The sequence below is a fragment of the Monomorium pharaonis genome, chromosome 3, assembly GCF_013373865.1.
Source record: "Monomorium pharaonis isolate MP-MQ-018 chromosome 3, ASM1337386v2, whole genome shotgun sequence".
Taxonomy (NCBI): Eukaryota; Metazoa; Arthropoda; class Insecta; order Hymenoptera; family Formicidae; genus Monomorium; species Monomorium pharaonis.
In genome coordinates, this window is record NC_050469.1 from 30,383,919 (window position 1) to 30,400,945 (window position 17,027).

The following is a 17,027-nucleotide window of genomic DNA, read 5'->3' on the forward strand; positions in this document are numbered from 1 at the left end:
CGCGTATAAGCGATATGGGTTTCTATCTTTTTTTCTTTCTTTTTTTTAAGAACTATAGGTCTATAAATACTTTCTTCATTCATCATAATCACTTTCGAGGAAAAAAAAAACATTGTTACTTTATTATATAAAGCATCTTGTATAGTATTCCTTATTTTCTGCATTATACTGCTTATATTATATATATATATATATATAAAATTTCAAAAATATTTTTATTCTGTAGCAATTAAATCATAAATAAAATATGTAATTAAAAATTATAATAATATTCAATTAAAAAAATGCTAACGTACGTAATTCTCATATTTCTGTTATTATAATACAATTCTTCATTCTAATTAACATAATCTATTATATATTTTTTTGTTAGAGAGCGGTCATCGCATTGTTTTAGGTGTTTTCATTTATCAGCGCCTCTATGTGCATAAAATGTGCTCATTGAACTATGTAGTCAAATATCTATGAATCCCGTCGGTAATGTGCATGACTTTTTGGGTCTATTCTATGCTATGTCCACGTTTATTTGGTTCTGTTTCATGCTATACCGGTACATTTTACAATTATATGCACTCATATTTTAAATCTGTTTTATGCAAATGTGCATAATCGTATTCTACAAATGTGCAATACCACATATACATGATATAAATTCAAATAATTGAGTTGATAAAAATTCACTCACCGATTGCTGTCGCTGCTCCTGCTGCTGATGCTGCTGCTGCTACTGCTACATTCCTTTTCCGGTTTTGATTCTGAAAATGTGATAAATATTATTCCTAAACTCAAACACAAAAGTAGCTAAAGAAATGTATCACTTGAGAAAATTGTATAATATATTTAATACCGAGTTGCTCCATGGATGCCGCTTTCTGCTGACATCATCCTGCCATTCTCGAACCGCACATTAATAACGATCGTCCGATACTTTATTCGACACTCCCGATATTACGGATAATATATCACACACGACACGAGTAAAACGTAAACCGCGCGTGAGAATTTCACTTGGCGCGACCGTTACACTTGGAAAAATACGTGAAAAGGACGGCTCGTCTGATTGGCGGCGAAAATCAACATGACACGAAAATGACGTCACGTTAACTCCGTGAAAACGTAGGCCGACGAAAGCGGTGAGGAAACCGTTTGAATAAAAATTACGCGCCGAGAGACAAATTCGTTTCTATGAGAGAATTTCGTATTGAAGTATGTTCGCACGACTAGGTAGCGCCTCACAATTGGCACTCGCGGTATTCTACTGAACGTACCGAGCGAACTTGAGTCGAACGTGCTTGTTATTAAGCATCGGACGTTTAATTACTTTCAAAATAGTCTTATACCATTTATCGGCGTAGCTCGAACTTTTCGTTCGCTTCATGACCCGTTCCCGCTAACACCGGCGATCTGCTTTATTATTCACTCGACCGAGAGAGAAGGATCGAGCGAGAGCCGTTGATGGTTTTTTGGTACCCGAGTTTCGATCAGCGGCCGCGCGAAGCAGCACCGGCGGCGCCGCGCATCGGGCCGGCGCAGAACTACGGACGGAAGAACATATGTTTAGCCAGTGGCGCATGCGTGGTCACCGCTTCCGCGACGTACCTAGCCATCTTTCCAGTCAAGCAAAAGTGATTGTTTTCAGTCTTAGTCTTATTTAACTGAACTTTTATTAATGTCAGAGCCACAGTCCGCGCTGTTATTACGGAAACAATTAGCAGGTACAATGTGAGAGCGCGGTGCCGCTTAGTGTTGAGTGTGTCCGACGTGGGAGCGCGGCCGAGCGTGGAATCCGGGAGTTGTGTGTGACTCGCGCTCGCGCTCTCTCTCTCTCTCTATCTCTATCTCTGTCTCTCTCTCTGCGAGAGGGACGAGTCGCCGCCGCTGTCGTCCGTGCTATGGCCCGCGGGTTCGGACGTTACACCATGTTCCGGGGGAAATCCTCGCGGCCGCGCTCGTCGCCTCCGCGCGTCCCGGCCGTCTTCCTCGCGGCCGGCTCGCCTTTAACCGCGCGTACGTCGCGCACAGATACGGGGCGTGAAAATCAATACGCTTTCTCTCTCTCTCTCCCGCGACTTACGTTAACCTAAGCGGCGGCGGCGGCGGCGGTAGTGGCAGCGACAGCTAACAACGTCGCCCCTTGTCGTCGTCGTCGTTGTCGTTGTCGTTCGCGGCACGATCTCGAGATTCAAGCCTTCCCGTCTACCTCGCGCCTCACCCCCTCCCCCCTTTTCTCATCCCGGCCCCTCGTCGCCGGCTCGTCGTCGTCGGCGGCGGGTCCTGCCGCGCCGAGGACGACGACGAGGACGACGTCGAGATCCATCGAGATCGTGAACGAGAAGGCCGCTCTTGCCCGAAAATAATTGCAGGCATCGTTATTTATAGCGTATGCGCGTCACTGCCGTCACCTCCACGCACGTCTCTCGTGAGCGACGGGAAAAAAAAAACACCGAGATCAGTGAAAAAAAGAGAGAGAGAGAGAGAGAGAAAGAGAAGCGAAAGAAAAATAAAGTAAAATAAAGAAAAAAACCGGGGAAACAGCGCAGAGAGATAGGGACGGAGCAAGCGAGAGAGAGAGAGTCGGGGGAGAGAGAGAGAGAAAGGGAGAGGACGAAAGAGAAAGAGGGAGGGAAGGAGCGAGCAAAAGCGCGCCGTGCAACGACCATCGAAGGTCAGCCGCCTTCGAGCCATGCTCCCCTGTTCCAGACGAGATCGACGCCACGAAAAATGCTCCATGCTCCTCCGAGCTTGGCCTCTCTTTGTGCGGCGTGCGTGCGTACGCGCGCGCGAGAGAGAGAGAGAGAAGGAGAGGGAGAGAGAGAGAAAGAGAGAACGAACGAGAGGAGAGAATGAGAAAAAGAGAGACAGAGGACACCGTCGCGTCAGTAACCTCGTGCTTCGTCTCCTTCGCGCCGGAAGGCCGGAACACGTCGCGCTGACTCACCGCGCGGCGCAATCTCGCGTGGGCGAACTTAACCTATACGCCGCGCGTTGTCCTGGACACTGGCTGACGTGTCGTCACCGGCGGCGGAAGCATGTGCTCGTGCACGTGCACGTCGTGACCTGTCGTTACACGCTCGGATGCTGCTCCTTCCTCTTCCCACCCTCCTCGTTTTTGGAGGTGGTATTACAGTACCGGGCGGGGAACATAACCTAGACACGCTATCCCTTGCGTAGACTGTCGCCGCACTTGCCGTCACGGTTATGCGGAAGTTTCACTACGATCTTTTTACGTTTGAGACGCAAGGTGTATTTTACTTGATGCTCGCAATGCTCTTGGAATCATATTGATTATTGAATTTGTTGATTATTAAATATTAAACAAGGATAAATGATGCTTTCAAGCATTGCAAGCATTTTCCTTTTCTACATTTTCTTATATTTCTGATTAGATGTTAAATAATGATGAGTCTAGGGAATGATCCTTCCTGAGAGATCAGCCTGTGATACTTAAACTCAACTGACTGTGGTCCACTTGACTATAAAACATGTTTTTGATTGGTCAGTTATTAAAATTCTTTGTTCCAATTAGTGTAAATGTTTTGAAACATTTGTAAGCGTCAAGTAGGCCACTATAATGCTATATTATGTGTAATTTATCTGTAGAGCTAATTGTAATCTTGTAATACTGTTACATTTGTTTTATTAGTATGTTTTTCATTTGCATAAGTTTTTTGTTATAGATATTATTTATTTTATGCCAGATTACACATTTGAGATTGCAAATTGACGATTTGACGAATTAAATAATTTTGTTTCATTCTGATTGATTAAATTTTAATCTCTAATACATAGTCTGATAGGAGCTTTGTTTTACATATAAACTATAATTTAAATAGAAAAGCATATATGTTAAAGCTTCTGTTAGAATTTTAAAAAGTAAATTTTTATATACTCAAACTTGTTTTCTTTTATTTATTTAAAACGATTGGTATCTTGGAGTAATGGGATAAAAATTAGTACTTATTCAGATTAGGTTAACATCAGGTTTTTTTGTTCTGTTCTTTTTAGTTGAATTTCTTGTATTATTCATTTTTTCTCTTTTTTTTTTAAAGAAACTTTATAGAGAAAAAAAAGATGAGAAAACAGTGTGAGAATTTTAGTTAGAAAGAGCAGATCTATCTTTTTATCTTTAAATATATTTTATTTTATAATAGTTTATTTTTATATTTTTTTGTGTATTTTTTATTAACTATTTTAGATATATGATTTCAATATGAACTTCATGAAATAATATATCTAATTATAATATTCAATTTTTCTTTCTTACAGAATTAAATAAAAACCCAGTAGAAGGGTTTTCTGCAGGCCTCATAGATGACAATGACATATATCGGTGGGAAGTACTCATTATTGGACCTCCGGATACATTATACGAAGGTGGTTTCTTCAAAGCACATTTACAGTTTCCAAAAGAATATCCACTTAGGCCACCACGAATGAAATTTATAACCGAAATATGGCATCCAAATATTGACAAAAATGGAGATGTGTGTATATCGATATTGCATGAACCCGGTGATGACAAATGGGGATACGAAAAAGCGTCCGAGCGGTGGTTACCAGTTCACACAGTCGAAACTATCTTGATAAGTGTTATTAGCATGCTTGCAGATCCTAATGATGAAAGCCCTGCTAACGTGGATGCCGCCGTAAGTATCTGCATATATATTAAAAAATGTCACGTATTGTTTTCTTCTTTATATGTAACTTTATAAGTAACTATTTTATTTAAATTATCTAATTTAAATAAAAGATAGAAAAAACCTATCTGAGTTGACACAGTTAGTGTAAATTATTGTATGTGTTTAACAATAATTAATGCAGAGAATTTAATTCGTATATGTTTCAACCTTGATTTGGGAACTCTAGTGCATTTTTTGTGAATTAATCGTAAAAATTTGATTATCGTAAAAATTTTAATCGTATTAATCGTAAAAATTTTAAATCTTCCACCTATTCTAGTCAAATATGAGTAGAATGTTTAAGATATTTGTAATTATCATTGTCAATAATAACTTTAAGCATTTTAATAATTTACACGTTGTTTATTAATCAAGTTTAATTACATTTATAGTTATAGCTATTGGCGTGAAATACATAAACATTAATTCAACATTAATACATAACATCAATACATAAACATAAATCCGATTTGGTAATATAAAACAATTTAATTAGCGTTTATAAAACATTTTACATAAGTATTTATTTCACTACAATTAGTTAACTACAGATATTATTAAGGCCTAAAGTAGATTAACTTTAATCTTGATTTAACTTACTTGCTATCTTATTCTAGTTTTAAAAATTGAAATAAAAATAAAGAATAAGTTAGACGAAATTAAAGTTAATCTGCTGTTGGTAGAAACAGGCCTAAATTGAGTAACGATGATGACATGATGTATAAACATAGTCATGGAAGATTTAAAGATGTTACATTTTAAAATAATATCAAAAACAAAGTTTTATAAATTGTTCTGCTACAAATAAAGTATTAGCGTAAAATTTAAGCAGTTTTTTTATCGAAGAGTTTAAAAGTTATTTAATTTTCTAGTTCCTCTTGATTGTTTTGCAAAATCGTGTTTTGTTATATTTATCTATAAATTTGATGAGAAAATAGTATTATGAATTAAATTAATTTTTTTTATGCTAATACTCTAATAATATTTGTAGAAAAGTTTATTTGGATTCGTGCTTGTTCCTGTAAAAGTTATTTATATAAAATTGCAACAAAATATTGACATTTATGCTACATAAGCTATTATAAACCAAATTATTTGATGTTTGCAGCTGATTTAAACCTTAAAATTTGGATATTACTAAAACTTTTTACTGATTAAAAAGAAAAGAATTATATTTAAAAAGCCTGCAATTTTTAAATTTTAGTTACTTTTAATTGAGATTACATGTAGCCAAAACATTCTTAAGATCTTAAAGATTTTTATGATTGTTTTTCAAATAATGCCCTATGAATTGGGTATTAATCAAGATTAAAATATATACGAATTGAATTCTCTGTATGTATGTATTAATTATTAAATAATATAATATTATGCATCGTTAAACTGTATTGCTTAGTTCTTTACTGTTTTTTACCTGTGATTTTCATAAGTTTTTCAATATTATATTTATCTAATTAATCTATAATTATTTCTTTTACTGTAGAAAGAGTGGAGGGAAAGTTATACGGAATTTAAGCGAAAGGTGGCGAGGTGCGTGAGAAAAAGTCAAGAGGAGTGTTTGTAGGGGATGAACAAATATTCAAATGGAAAGACTTATTTAATTCTGGTAAGTTTAAAAAATACTTATTGATACATTTATTTTATGTTATTTATAAACATGTGTGAGTAATATTAGCGAAATTTATTATGTGTAATATTAATTATTTATGTGTAATATTAATATAGGGAAGCCGTAAGCACTGTAAGAAAGATACCGATGCTCAGCATAAAGCTAACGGATAACAGTGCCACTACAAGCGGAATAAGCCTGACCCATCCTTATTCAGAGAAAGAGAGAGAGAGAGAGCAAGACAGAGCGTGTGTGAACGCGAGAGAAAAACTCACGCTGCTCTATCATGTTTATTAAATCACCGCCACCAACGTATGATCCAAAACCATCGAGACGGGAAACATAAAAGAGATACACACGCAATTCACCTTTTACATAATAAACAGCTAAAGAAAATTAATTTACACGTATACATAAAGCAAAAATATCATCTCTGTATGATTATTACCTTAATATTAATAGTTCTTATAAAAAATTTAACTTCCTCCCCCCCCCCCTGCCCTTCCTATGCTCAAGACGATTCTGAGCCCCTTTGGACAAAACCTTGTAATTTAAAACAATATGTTTACGTTTATCTCTCAATAATGATTCCTTAGTGTGTCGTTTCGTATTTTCTTACTTTCATAAATATATATATGTATAAATAAATTTTTTTATAAAGTCAAAAAAAGGCGAGACAAGTGCAACAATCTTGTAAAATGTCTCAATTATTGAGAGTGGATGACTGCATACGACTTGATATGATATTGCGGTGAGAATAATTGAAGCCGTATACATATGGGGTAATGTAAAATATTAAATTTCCATCGAACCGTAAGTTGCCAAAATAATTAATTCTAATTCAAGTGATAATAATGATAATATTGTTAATGTATCAATAATTACAGTTAGTGATCGTAATATAACATATATGTATATGGTATGGTATTCACTCTTAAAACTCGTATGCAGAGTAACGGCGCTTTCCTTACGAAGTAAACTTGCGGTTCTTTATCATTATTACGCGAAGTGAAATTGAGAAATAATTCTTTCCTCTTAGGAAATTCGTTCAACTTACGTTGAAATTCGTATGATTCTTTGATCTGGTTATACATTATTTCATATTGTCAATTAAATCTTCAGACAATGAAACAACGTCTGTACTACATTACACCTGCTCTTTTCTCTCTCTCTCATCCATTTTATTAATTATTTATATCATATTTTCCTATAAAAACATGTAATAACACAAGCAAGCGGTAGATTTTCATACCATTTTTATTTGTGCCATTCTCTTATTTATTTACAATAACTTTTATTACATACAGTAATATTTTATGAAATAATGAATTTCCTACAGTTTTTAGGCAACGATAAATTCAATTTATAATAAGAGTAATAATAATTTAGCTTTTTTATATGTTTTAAGACACTCTAATGAATTTTCTTACTGAAACGAATAAAAGATTATTTATTGATAATCATAATTTGTTGAGAACCATAGAAATTGTGTAAAAAAAGTTTTAATTTTTATGATTTTTAATTGTCGTTTAACTGTGATTTCAAATGTCGCGCCAATTCAAACATTCAATATCGCGCGCTTGACTTGGCGCCATGACAGTTTTCGCGCAGTATTCGGTTTGTCGACACGGACGTGTTCGCTCCTTGATTCACTCCGCAATAAATCACGAATTTTATCCATTAAGAACGTTTAAGCTGCAGTCTTTGTATCGGTAGTGCCGACTTGAGTGACGGGCGATTACCGGAACGTGTTGGTTTCCGCAGATTTGTACGATCATTAGCGTTTCGCTGACTGTGAATGATGCTACAGCATGACACGAAATCGGAGTAGTTCCAGTGAGCAGAGATTTCGATGACAATGCCACGCCGAAAAGGACCCTTATGTTTTATCGAGATAAATCGGTACGCTTTTGACATATCTTTCATTAGTATGTCCAAAATTTAATACTTATTGACAATTAATTATGTTATGTATATATTCTATATACCAATAAAACAGTACGTGAAATTCACGTTTTTACGTAGAATTTACGTTTCTATTTGAATATTACATGGATTCAACATGGATTTCATGTACTGTTTTATTGATATTTAACAAAGAATCCATTGTTAAGTATAGTATATCGCATCAGTAAATGGTGAACGATAAATGTGCCACAGATCCGTCAAATAAACTTCACACGATCGTAGTGCTGATTCATCGCGTTAATCGCGTCGGTAGATGTGAACGAGAGTTTCTCAAGTAAATTCCGCGTGATTATAGTATCACTGGATAAAGTGTGTCGCGTCGGTAAATAAAATTCCGTCAAGTAAACTTGGTGCGACCATGGGAAAAGTAGGTGATATACATCTTGCGTTAGTACGTTAATTCTAGCAGAGTTGTGGCGTAAATTTTAAGATTACGTTCATAGAAAAAATAATCAAATTGTAAGATTGTTAGCATCTCTTTAATATATTGATAAAATAAAAGTGTATAAAATTAAAAATAAAATAATGGAATATAATTTTCTACTTCTAATAAAATCTAAATTTTCTATAATTCAGGGATTATTGTTTACATAGATGACACATAAAAATGTAACTTTCATACAGTTTACACGCAATGAAGAATATTTATTACATGTACATACATATGTAACGTAAATTATGTTTTACTCGTTATCTACATAAACAATAATCGATGGCGATTATCGATTGATGGAGATATTCTGATAAAAAAATAACTATAATTTTTTAATGTTGAGATTATAATTTATAAGATTAATTGAAAATTTTTTTCTTACATCTTTAATGTATTTTTTTTACGTAATAATAGTAATCTTTGTATATCATAATACGACACGTTCGCGATGTAAATGCGCGATTTTCATGTCCTTTAAAAATAAAATGTAAAATATTAACTTTACAAAATTTGCTCAGTGCTTAATTAAATAATTGTTTTTGATATTCATCATTTCTTTTAATTTGACGTATGATATCTTCAGGATGGATGAAACTGCTGAATAAAATTATCTATTTGTTATTTAAGTATGTGCGTGCGCGTGTATGTGTGTGTGTGTGTGTGTGTGTGTGTGTAAGTGTGATATGTGATAATTTGTATACATTATTGCTATTTATTTATTTTAAAAACTCTAAACGGAAGCAACTAATAATCGAAAGATATTTACGTAATTAACTTCAATAACAAAGTATTTAAATAATAATTTATACAATTTATTGCCTGCATAGCTGCGTTTTAATAAAAAATGGAAATAATTGAATGATATGTGAGATTAAACATATATAAAATATAATACAATAAAATTTATATTAATTATGACACATTAATTTCTAGATACAGCTGAAGGCGCGCTTAGGGAGAATGCGACTACTGGTGAGTGAACTCATTTATTACTTTTTTATACACATTTATCAACAACAATATTATTAATCATCTGCCATTTTTTTATTTGCTACTATTTATTGTATATATACTTATTTAACAATTATTATATAATCATTAATACCATGTTTTAACAATTATATGCTTATTTACAATAAATATTTCTCTAAAAAGTAATAAATAATAAAATTGAACTTTTTTATTAATTAAAGTTTTTATAAAATATATATTTTGAAATTATAAGTTATTTAACATTTTATTAAAGTCTTTACAATACTAAAATTTTAGATGCACATTTAATGAGATATTAAATAAAGCATATTTTTAAAATTATTTTTGAATATGTAATAAATATTTACATATCATAAATATTGAATAAGAAGATTAAATTTTTTCCAAAAATATATAAAATTTATATTTACAATCGAAGGTAACCGCTTGTACTGCATGATCAATCGCTTCTTTTCTCACTAGCAAGATGCCGCTGCAACAAATACAGTATAACAAATATATAATAAAAAAATACAAGTTTTACATTTTAAAACAATTTCGAAGTAATATTATATATTTTAAGATTTATTTTTTGTTTCTGCATAGTTTTGCACTAAAAAAATATAAAATTGTGTTTAATTATCATCTTTGTTTGCGCAATAATGAATATAATGAATTATTATTATTTAATTAATATAAAAAGATTAAATCAATTTTGTTTTTTATTCTTAATTTTCATATGATATGCAAGACCTATAAAAAGAATATCCAGTTTAATTAACTAAAAAATTTTTAGTTATTTTAATTAATTTTATTTGTCTTAAAAGTTTAAAATTTATTAAAGTTATACGTATAAGTAATTCGGAAAGAAAGGGAAAAGGTAGGTGATTATAATAATTAGCAGCGTAATATTTAATATACAGGCTTTAATTTAGAAATTCTTGGAAGGAGACATTGATATGAATAATATAATTTTATATGTACACATACAATTAAGATAATTTTCCATTTATTTCGTGATTGAATTATATTATTGCATGTTTAACTACTATGAATTTTAGACGTTAGGAATGTAAGATTCATGTAGGGAACCAGAATGACAAGAAGTAATGAGTGTAGTAATACTTAAGACAATTTGAGACATCGAAGTCTTATCATGTCATTATGTATATTTTTACAATATATTATACGCTTGTTGCATATTTTTTCAATATATATTATTAACTATATACAGGAAAAAATATATAGTATGTAATAAATATATAATGAAAGGAAAGAGTTATGTAGGTTTTCGTGCTGCTTCTTCAGTTTTTATTTTGCGTAAAATGAAATATTTTGCGTATTATGAAATATTCTCTATCTTTTTGAAAAAAAATCTCTAAAATTTTTTAATTTTATTTTACAAATGATAATTAAACATGCATGTGTCAAATTAATTAAGGAGATAATAGTCAAAGTTTAAAATGCAGAAAGAGAATCTTTTAATGTTACAAAAAAAGAAAATAAGACTATTCTTTCAATGTCTCCAAAGCGGCAATGATTATTATTGTTGTTGATATTCAAGAATAAATTTTGAAAGTAGCTTAAATTTTAAAATTCTCACGGAAAAAACATATGGATAATTTAACTTCGTCGTGAAATCTCACTGTGCGTAAAGGAGATATTAAAGACCCTTAAAGTTAAGATCGTCAATAAATTTCTCGCATATCTTCAATATTTTGTATACCTTATTTATTTCTTTTTTATCTTCGTATAATAATCGTAAACGTACAATTTAAAACAATAGTGCTCGTGTGTTTATGCAATGTACAGGATACTCTTTAAAGCTATAATACAGTTCGAAATGAAATACAAATCAATAGACTATTACTTTAGGTAAACGTTGTTTTTTTTTAATACATTATTTTCACTACTGGATGACAGTGTCCTTCGTGGTTCGTTTACTCTTCTTTTTCTTCTTCTTCTTCTTCTTCTTTTTGATCGTATGCCCGCGCACGTGCTTTTCGATACACGCCTCGCGCGTCCTGGGGGGGGCCTCAACAGCTTTTGAATGTCTATCTACAGTTACCTCTTGTTGTAAAATATTATTAGGTTTTACGATATGATTTCCCTCCTTCCCGCCATTGTCGATAACGCTAACGCATCCGCACGCAATTACGCACTTGTGTATATTCGTTACGTTATATTACATGTCCGCCGTGTACCATAGACGGTCGTCGATCTTTGCTCTCGACACAAAAGCTGTACTGTTTAAATAATTAAAGCTATCGGCTATCTATCGGCTATCCTGTATCTACAAAGAATCTATGCGTTACACTTGTCCGCCGCGAACGAAGAACAGGGAAACAATCATAATGTATACATATAATATAATAAATCGTAAGGCGCCTATCCGTCGAGCTGTCGGACGCTTTGGCCGCGTTTGCGACTGAAATCCGGTCGTCTCATCAACGCGAGAGTCGCATTATTGTTGTACCTGATAATAAAGTAGTCCTAAGAAACGAGCTCGTTCGAACTCCGTCGTGAGAATCGACGATTATCTACGGATCTTCGCGCGATTGGCGGATGCTGCGTCAGTTAACCCAGGTCGATAAATCGTAAGGATGAATATTAGACTAATGTTCGAGCGAAATAATTTAGTTTGGTATTCGAAGAGTGTGAGATCGCTTGTTTGTTCCTCTCCTCCCTGCTTCATCGTAACCTCGCGTATCCGGAGTTTTTACCGTAGCCTTTAATTGATCGATGTCACTCGTCGACATAGACGATCGACGAAATACGATTACGCATGTCCTCGTCGCGATTCTTTCGTCTGCCACGATCCGTTCGTATTCTCGTCGTTCGTCAGGCTACTCGGTAAGACTCGGGATCACTCGTCGGCAGGCGGAATCAGCATCATTAAGTTACGAGATGTAAATCGCACGAGTATAATAGCAATATGTACATTTGATAATCCGGCTCGATCGTGACAATTCAATTGAAAAACTTTGAAAAGAATCGGGGGAATGGGGAATGGGGAAAAACAGAACCAATCGATCACTGGTCTCTCATTTAGCAATGCCCTTCTAAAGCGATCGTCTCGCACAAAATTCCTTGCGTCTCTGCCACGTACAATATTATTCACGTTTGTTTTTTCCTTTTTTTTTTACTTTTAACTGCGGACTAGAATTTAATTGAAGATTAAAATTTATATTCTGGTAAATACTATAGTTTGATTCGTAATAATTCGAGGACTGTCTCTCTTTCTCTCTCTTACAAGGTTCACGCACACATACACACACGTTTATTCATTCGCTCTGTCCTTTCGCTCTTAATGTCTCGCTGAATCGCCTCGAAGTGTCTTCTGCATTTTTTTCCCTCCCTCTAGGCATTCGATTAATTTTCCGGCAAATTCTCATAATTATACGCGTTCTCCTTTTGCGCCACTTACTATAGCCCGAACGCTGCATTTTCACGGATCGCAACGAGCGGTCACTGAAACATGTGGCTCGATTCTCTTTCTTTTCTTACCTCATCGTTCGTCGCTGTGATTACGCGACTTTATTCTTACGATGTGCAATGCCGACTGCGACAAGTGAAAATTCAGCGTGCAGTCACTCAATGTGTACCGCTGTTAGTCTCTGCGTGGATATATTCGTACGCTATTAGATAGTTAAGTGTGGTAAGTAAGTAAATATACAAGATTGTATTATGTATATATACGTGCGTCTGGATGTGTCTGGATGTGTACACGTGTATCTGTGTGTGTATGCATGTACGGTAGTTCTTCTGTTTCGTATTCCGAAATTTCGTCCATTCTTTTCCTTTGTACAGATATTTACATATGCTAGAAATCGCACGTCGTATTCGCGCAATCTCTCGCCACGTTCAGTGAATTCGGCGTGCCTATGTTCGTCTTTTACTCGCACGCTCTTTTTCCTTATCATCGCAATAAGCTCTATCACATTGGCTTTACAAGCCACATTGTTGTCACGACAATGATTCTGATAATAATAAAATAATAATGATTATCGATATAATAATGAGAATAATAATAATAATGATAATAATAATAATAGTAATGATAACATAAGCCTAATAATACAATAATATAAATATAATATAATAATAATAATCAAAGGAATTTTAAATAATAATCATCAAAGATATTCATCACCAATTAATTTAGCGTAGCTAATATCTCCCAACAAATAGAAAAAGGAAATTTAAATAATCATCTCGTGGAACGAATAAATTTACTTCTTTTTTGGTATTTTACATTCTGCAACGCCGTTCAACATATCAACGTAAAAATAGTAATCAATGACAGTGCTCTCTTTGACAACTGAGAATATTTAATAATGATAATTATATAATAATAATATTAATAATTTGTAATTATATATAATAGCAGTGATAATAATAACATTGGTAACGGTCTTAAGTGATTCTTCTCGCAGTTTTATAAATAGGCGGATAAGCAAGAAGAGTAGGAAAAAGAGAAAGGGAAAAGGGAACATTGAATCTTAACCGAAAGAGATAAAAAGGTACGTAACTGGAGATAGAGAGAGTATACAACATTAACAGCTTAATCACTATAGGGGATATAGGGAGGCGAGTATAAACAATAACATGAATCACAATTATGCAATAATTATTAATCGGCCGTTCTGTCGCGCGTAATTTTCGTTAAAAATTAATAATAATTTGATCTAACAATTAGTTACTGGGAGATTGCACTGTGGCGAACCCGGACCACCCCCGTTTTCCATGCATTATCTAGTCCGCTTCTAGTCTCCCCTCCTCTAGAATGATACCCCATCGATCATTCATCATCGGAAAGGGGATAGTATCATCCGAAAGCGAAAACGGCCGGGGTTCTCTCGAATTTCGAGCGAATTGCAACGAGAGCCCGTCGTCCTTCCACAGCCGGCCCCGTTGTACTTCACAGTCCTCTAAATGATACGATCTCGCCGTTGACCCGCGCGCACCGACACTGATCTCGTAACACTTGCCGCATAGAAAATGTCACAATGTGAGTTCTTTTGATTGAGCTCCATTCAGTTTTGATCGTTTTGTTCTCTTGGTGCTCGTCCGTCGAACCAAGATGTCCTCTCTTTCTCTTCGACATCTTCCTAGATTTTTCGCGTTCGCCTCACTATGATAATGCCCTCGTGGTAGGCAGGACTCACACAATCGAGTCCTATAGCTGGTTTTCTCATTTAAAACTTAACTAGATCTCGCGGAACGTCTTTTTCAAACAAAGCGTCATTTTGGCATATGTCAACAATACGATTCTGGAGACACGTCGGATACTTCGCTCGAGTTTCGACTTTGTCCGCAGAAGAAATCTCGAGCTCGCGCATAATCCCATGGAATTTTGTGCCTTGAATTGTCCTAGTAATCCCACGTTTCCTCCGGTTCGTGTTTCACCACATCCTTCGGACTTCCTTCCGTGGACTGCTGTATTTGTTGCGCCGACGGCGGTCTGAGCGACGTTGCTGGACTGTTCTGACCAGACTTTGGACTGGGAAGTGGGCTATCACGATCGGCTCCATTGTTGCCCGATACGGAAGAGACATCACTTTGAGCATCCTCTTCGTATCGATCCTGCACCGGTGTCGGTTCGACTCTTATAGTCTCCTCAGCTTCTCTCTTTACTCCGTAATCATCCGTTTGCATCACGCAAACGCCGTTGATGATGACTTCGTCGCCCGTTCTCGCTGGTTCTTGCCATTCTGGATTCACCCATTGTGGAGCCGCAGGTTTTCTTCTGTTGGACCTAACTGTCGTCGGTGCCGTCGGCGTTTCTGTAGGTTCTCTTTTTATACTACTAGCCGAACCTTCTGAGTCTTCGCTACCTAAATTACTCATTGCATCCTCGACGTCCTCATCCTCGAACTCTTGATTAGGTTCTCTCTTTAGGGCATTCATCGAGAGGTCAAGACCAGAACATTGTTCTTTTAGTGCATTACCTACCAGAGCCGCCAGGTTGGGATTAAAGTACGGAGAGTAAGATAAAGGTACATTTCCTAGACCCAATCTCTCTTTCTGAATCTCCAGCAGTCTTTGGTTTAACAGTAATCTGAATTGAACAGGGTCGAACGGTTGGCCGGGTTCTCGCGGCGACTGCGGTTCCGGTTGACCATGCGGCGTCTGTTGCTTCAGTCTCATCCGATGATTATGAAACCAATTCGTTATCGTCCTCGAAGATAGAGCAAGTTCACCGGCGAGAAATTCAATGGTGGCTACATTGGGATACGGATCCAAGGCGAAGGCAAGTCTGAGGGCTTCCTTTTGCTCTTCCGAGAAGAGAACGCGCTGCTTCTTCCCAGTGGTAGGTCCCGGGCCAGGTGATGCCGCGTGATAGAATTCGGCTGTGTCGTTGCTTGAAGTGTCGGAGCTGTTGTCGTGGCCGGGACCACTGCTACGTCGTCTCTTGTTCGCCTCTCGTCGTTCATTCTTTAACGCTTGCAGTCGATCGACGTTATGTGCGTCTGATAGCCAAAGTTGCATTCTAATAAAAGGTTCTCGACCTTTTATACTGAGCATATGCCACGGTTTCGGTTTACTCAATAGCTCACTGACGGAGCCCTGCGACAGACCAAGAACCGCTTCACCGAAGATCTTCTGGCCGATGTTGTTAGCCAGTAAAGCTTCCTTGATCTTCGTTGTGATTGTCTGTGTATCGAGATCTTGAGTAAGGGCGGCCATTTCGTATACGCTTGGTGAAATGTGCGGGTGAAGACTTCGAAGAGGCGACGGTGCCATCTGATGATGTGGCGAATGTAGCGACATTTGTTGTTGTTGCTGCTGCTGCTGTTGTTTCTTTTGGAGTTCTTGAATGCTAAGCTGAGTATGGGGATGATGAGGCCCGGGCGGGGTTAACATCATTGGTGGCGGCGGCTGCGGATGCTGTGGAAGCTGAGGACTTTGCTGTGGCGGCCCGAGCTGCATCTGATTATCCTGCTGATGCTGCTGCGCCGCTGCTTGCGCGGCTGCTTGAGCGGCGGCCTGCGCCTTCGCTGCGTTCTGAAGCTGTTCTTGGACGAGTTTCGTTGGTGGCATTGGCTTCATAGGTGTTCCGCAGGCTGTAACAATAAAAAATTCGATTAAAAAATTAAGCAGCGTATAAACGAAATTTGATACATATAGTCCGAAAGCTCATCTCCTACGTTAAACAATTCTTTTTTTATTTATTTCTATTAAGGGTCATATCAATACAATTCTTAACTCATTCTATAAAGTAAAAAAGTTGCATTTCTATGTTGCAATAGTGTCATGCTGATTTAAGGTCGGTTTTTTATCGTAATAAGATACATAATGTGTCATATGATGTCGTGCTCAACAGACATACCAGAGCTCCCGAACTATGTTGATAATAAAGTAA

The 17,027-nt window shown here is 36.0% G+C and overlaps 2 protein-coding genes across 9 annotated transcripts in view; one reads left to right on the forward strand and one right to left on the reverse strand.

The window, feature by feature from the left end:
• The first annotated feature begins 1,563 nt into the window (after positions 1-1,563).
• On the forward strand, positions 1,564-7,438 carry LOC105832674 (ubiquitin-conjugating enzyme E2 G1). Its single transcript, XM_012673827.3, has 4 exons — positions 1,564-1,715; positions 4,267-4,646; positions 6,163-6,285; positions 6,405-7,438. Exons 1-3 carry the CDS (start codon positions 1,670-1,672, stop codon positions 6,241-6,243), a joined length of 507 nt encoding a protein of 168 aa, XP_012529281.1. The 5' UTR covers positions 1,564-1,669; the 3' UTR covers positions 6,244-6,285; positions 6,405-7,438.
• Positions 7,439-11,374: 3,936 nt separating this feature from the next.
• LOC105832673 (homeobox protein cut) overlaps positions 11,375-17,027 on the reverse strand; it is a 147,934-nt gene continuing 142,281 nt past the window's right edge. For all 8 annotated transcript variants that reach the window (XM_036284732.1, XM_036284731.1, XM_036284735.1 and 5 more), the window contains exon 9: positions 11,375-16,728. In XM_036284732.1, coding sequence (XP_036140625.1) covers positions 15,035-16,728 — 1,694 coding nt within the window. In that variant the 3' untranslated portion in view covers positions 11,375-15,034. The remainder of the gene's footprint in view (positions 16,729-17,027) is intronic.

Bases quoted from the DNA above. Each gene is read 5' to 3' on its own strand.
- LOC105832674 (XM_012673827.3), top strand. From the start codon at position 1,670: ATGTCAGAGCCACAGTCCGCGCTGTTATTACGGAAACAATTAGCAG. The intron at 1,716-4,266 runs GTACAATGTGAG...TCTTTCTTACAG, and splicing joins ATTACGGAAACAATTAGCAG to AATTAAATAAAAACCCAGTA. The intron at 4,647-6,162 runs GTAAGTATCTGC...CTTTTACTGTAG, and splicing joins CTGCTAACGTGGATGCCGCC to AAAGAGTGGAGGGAAAGTTA.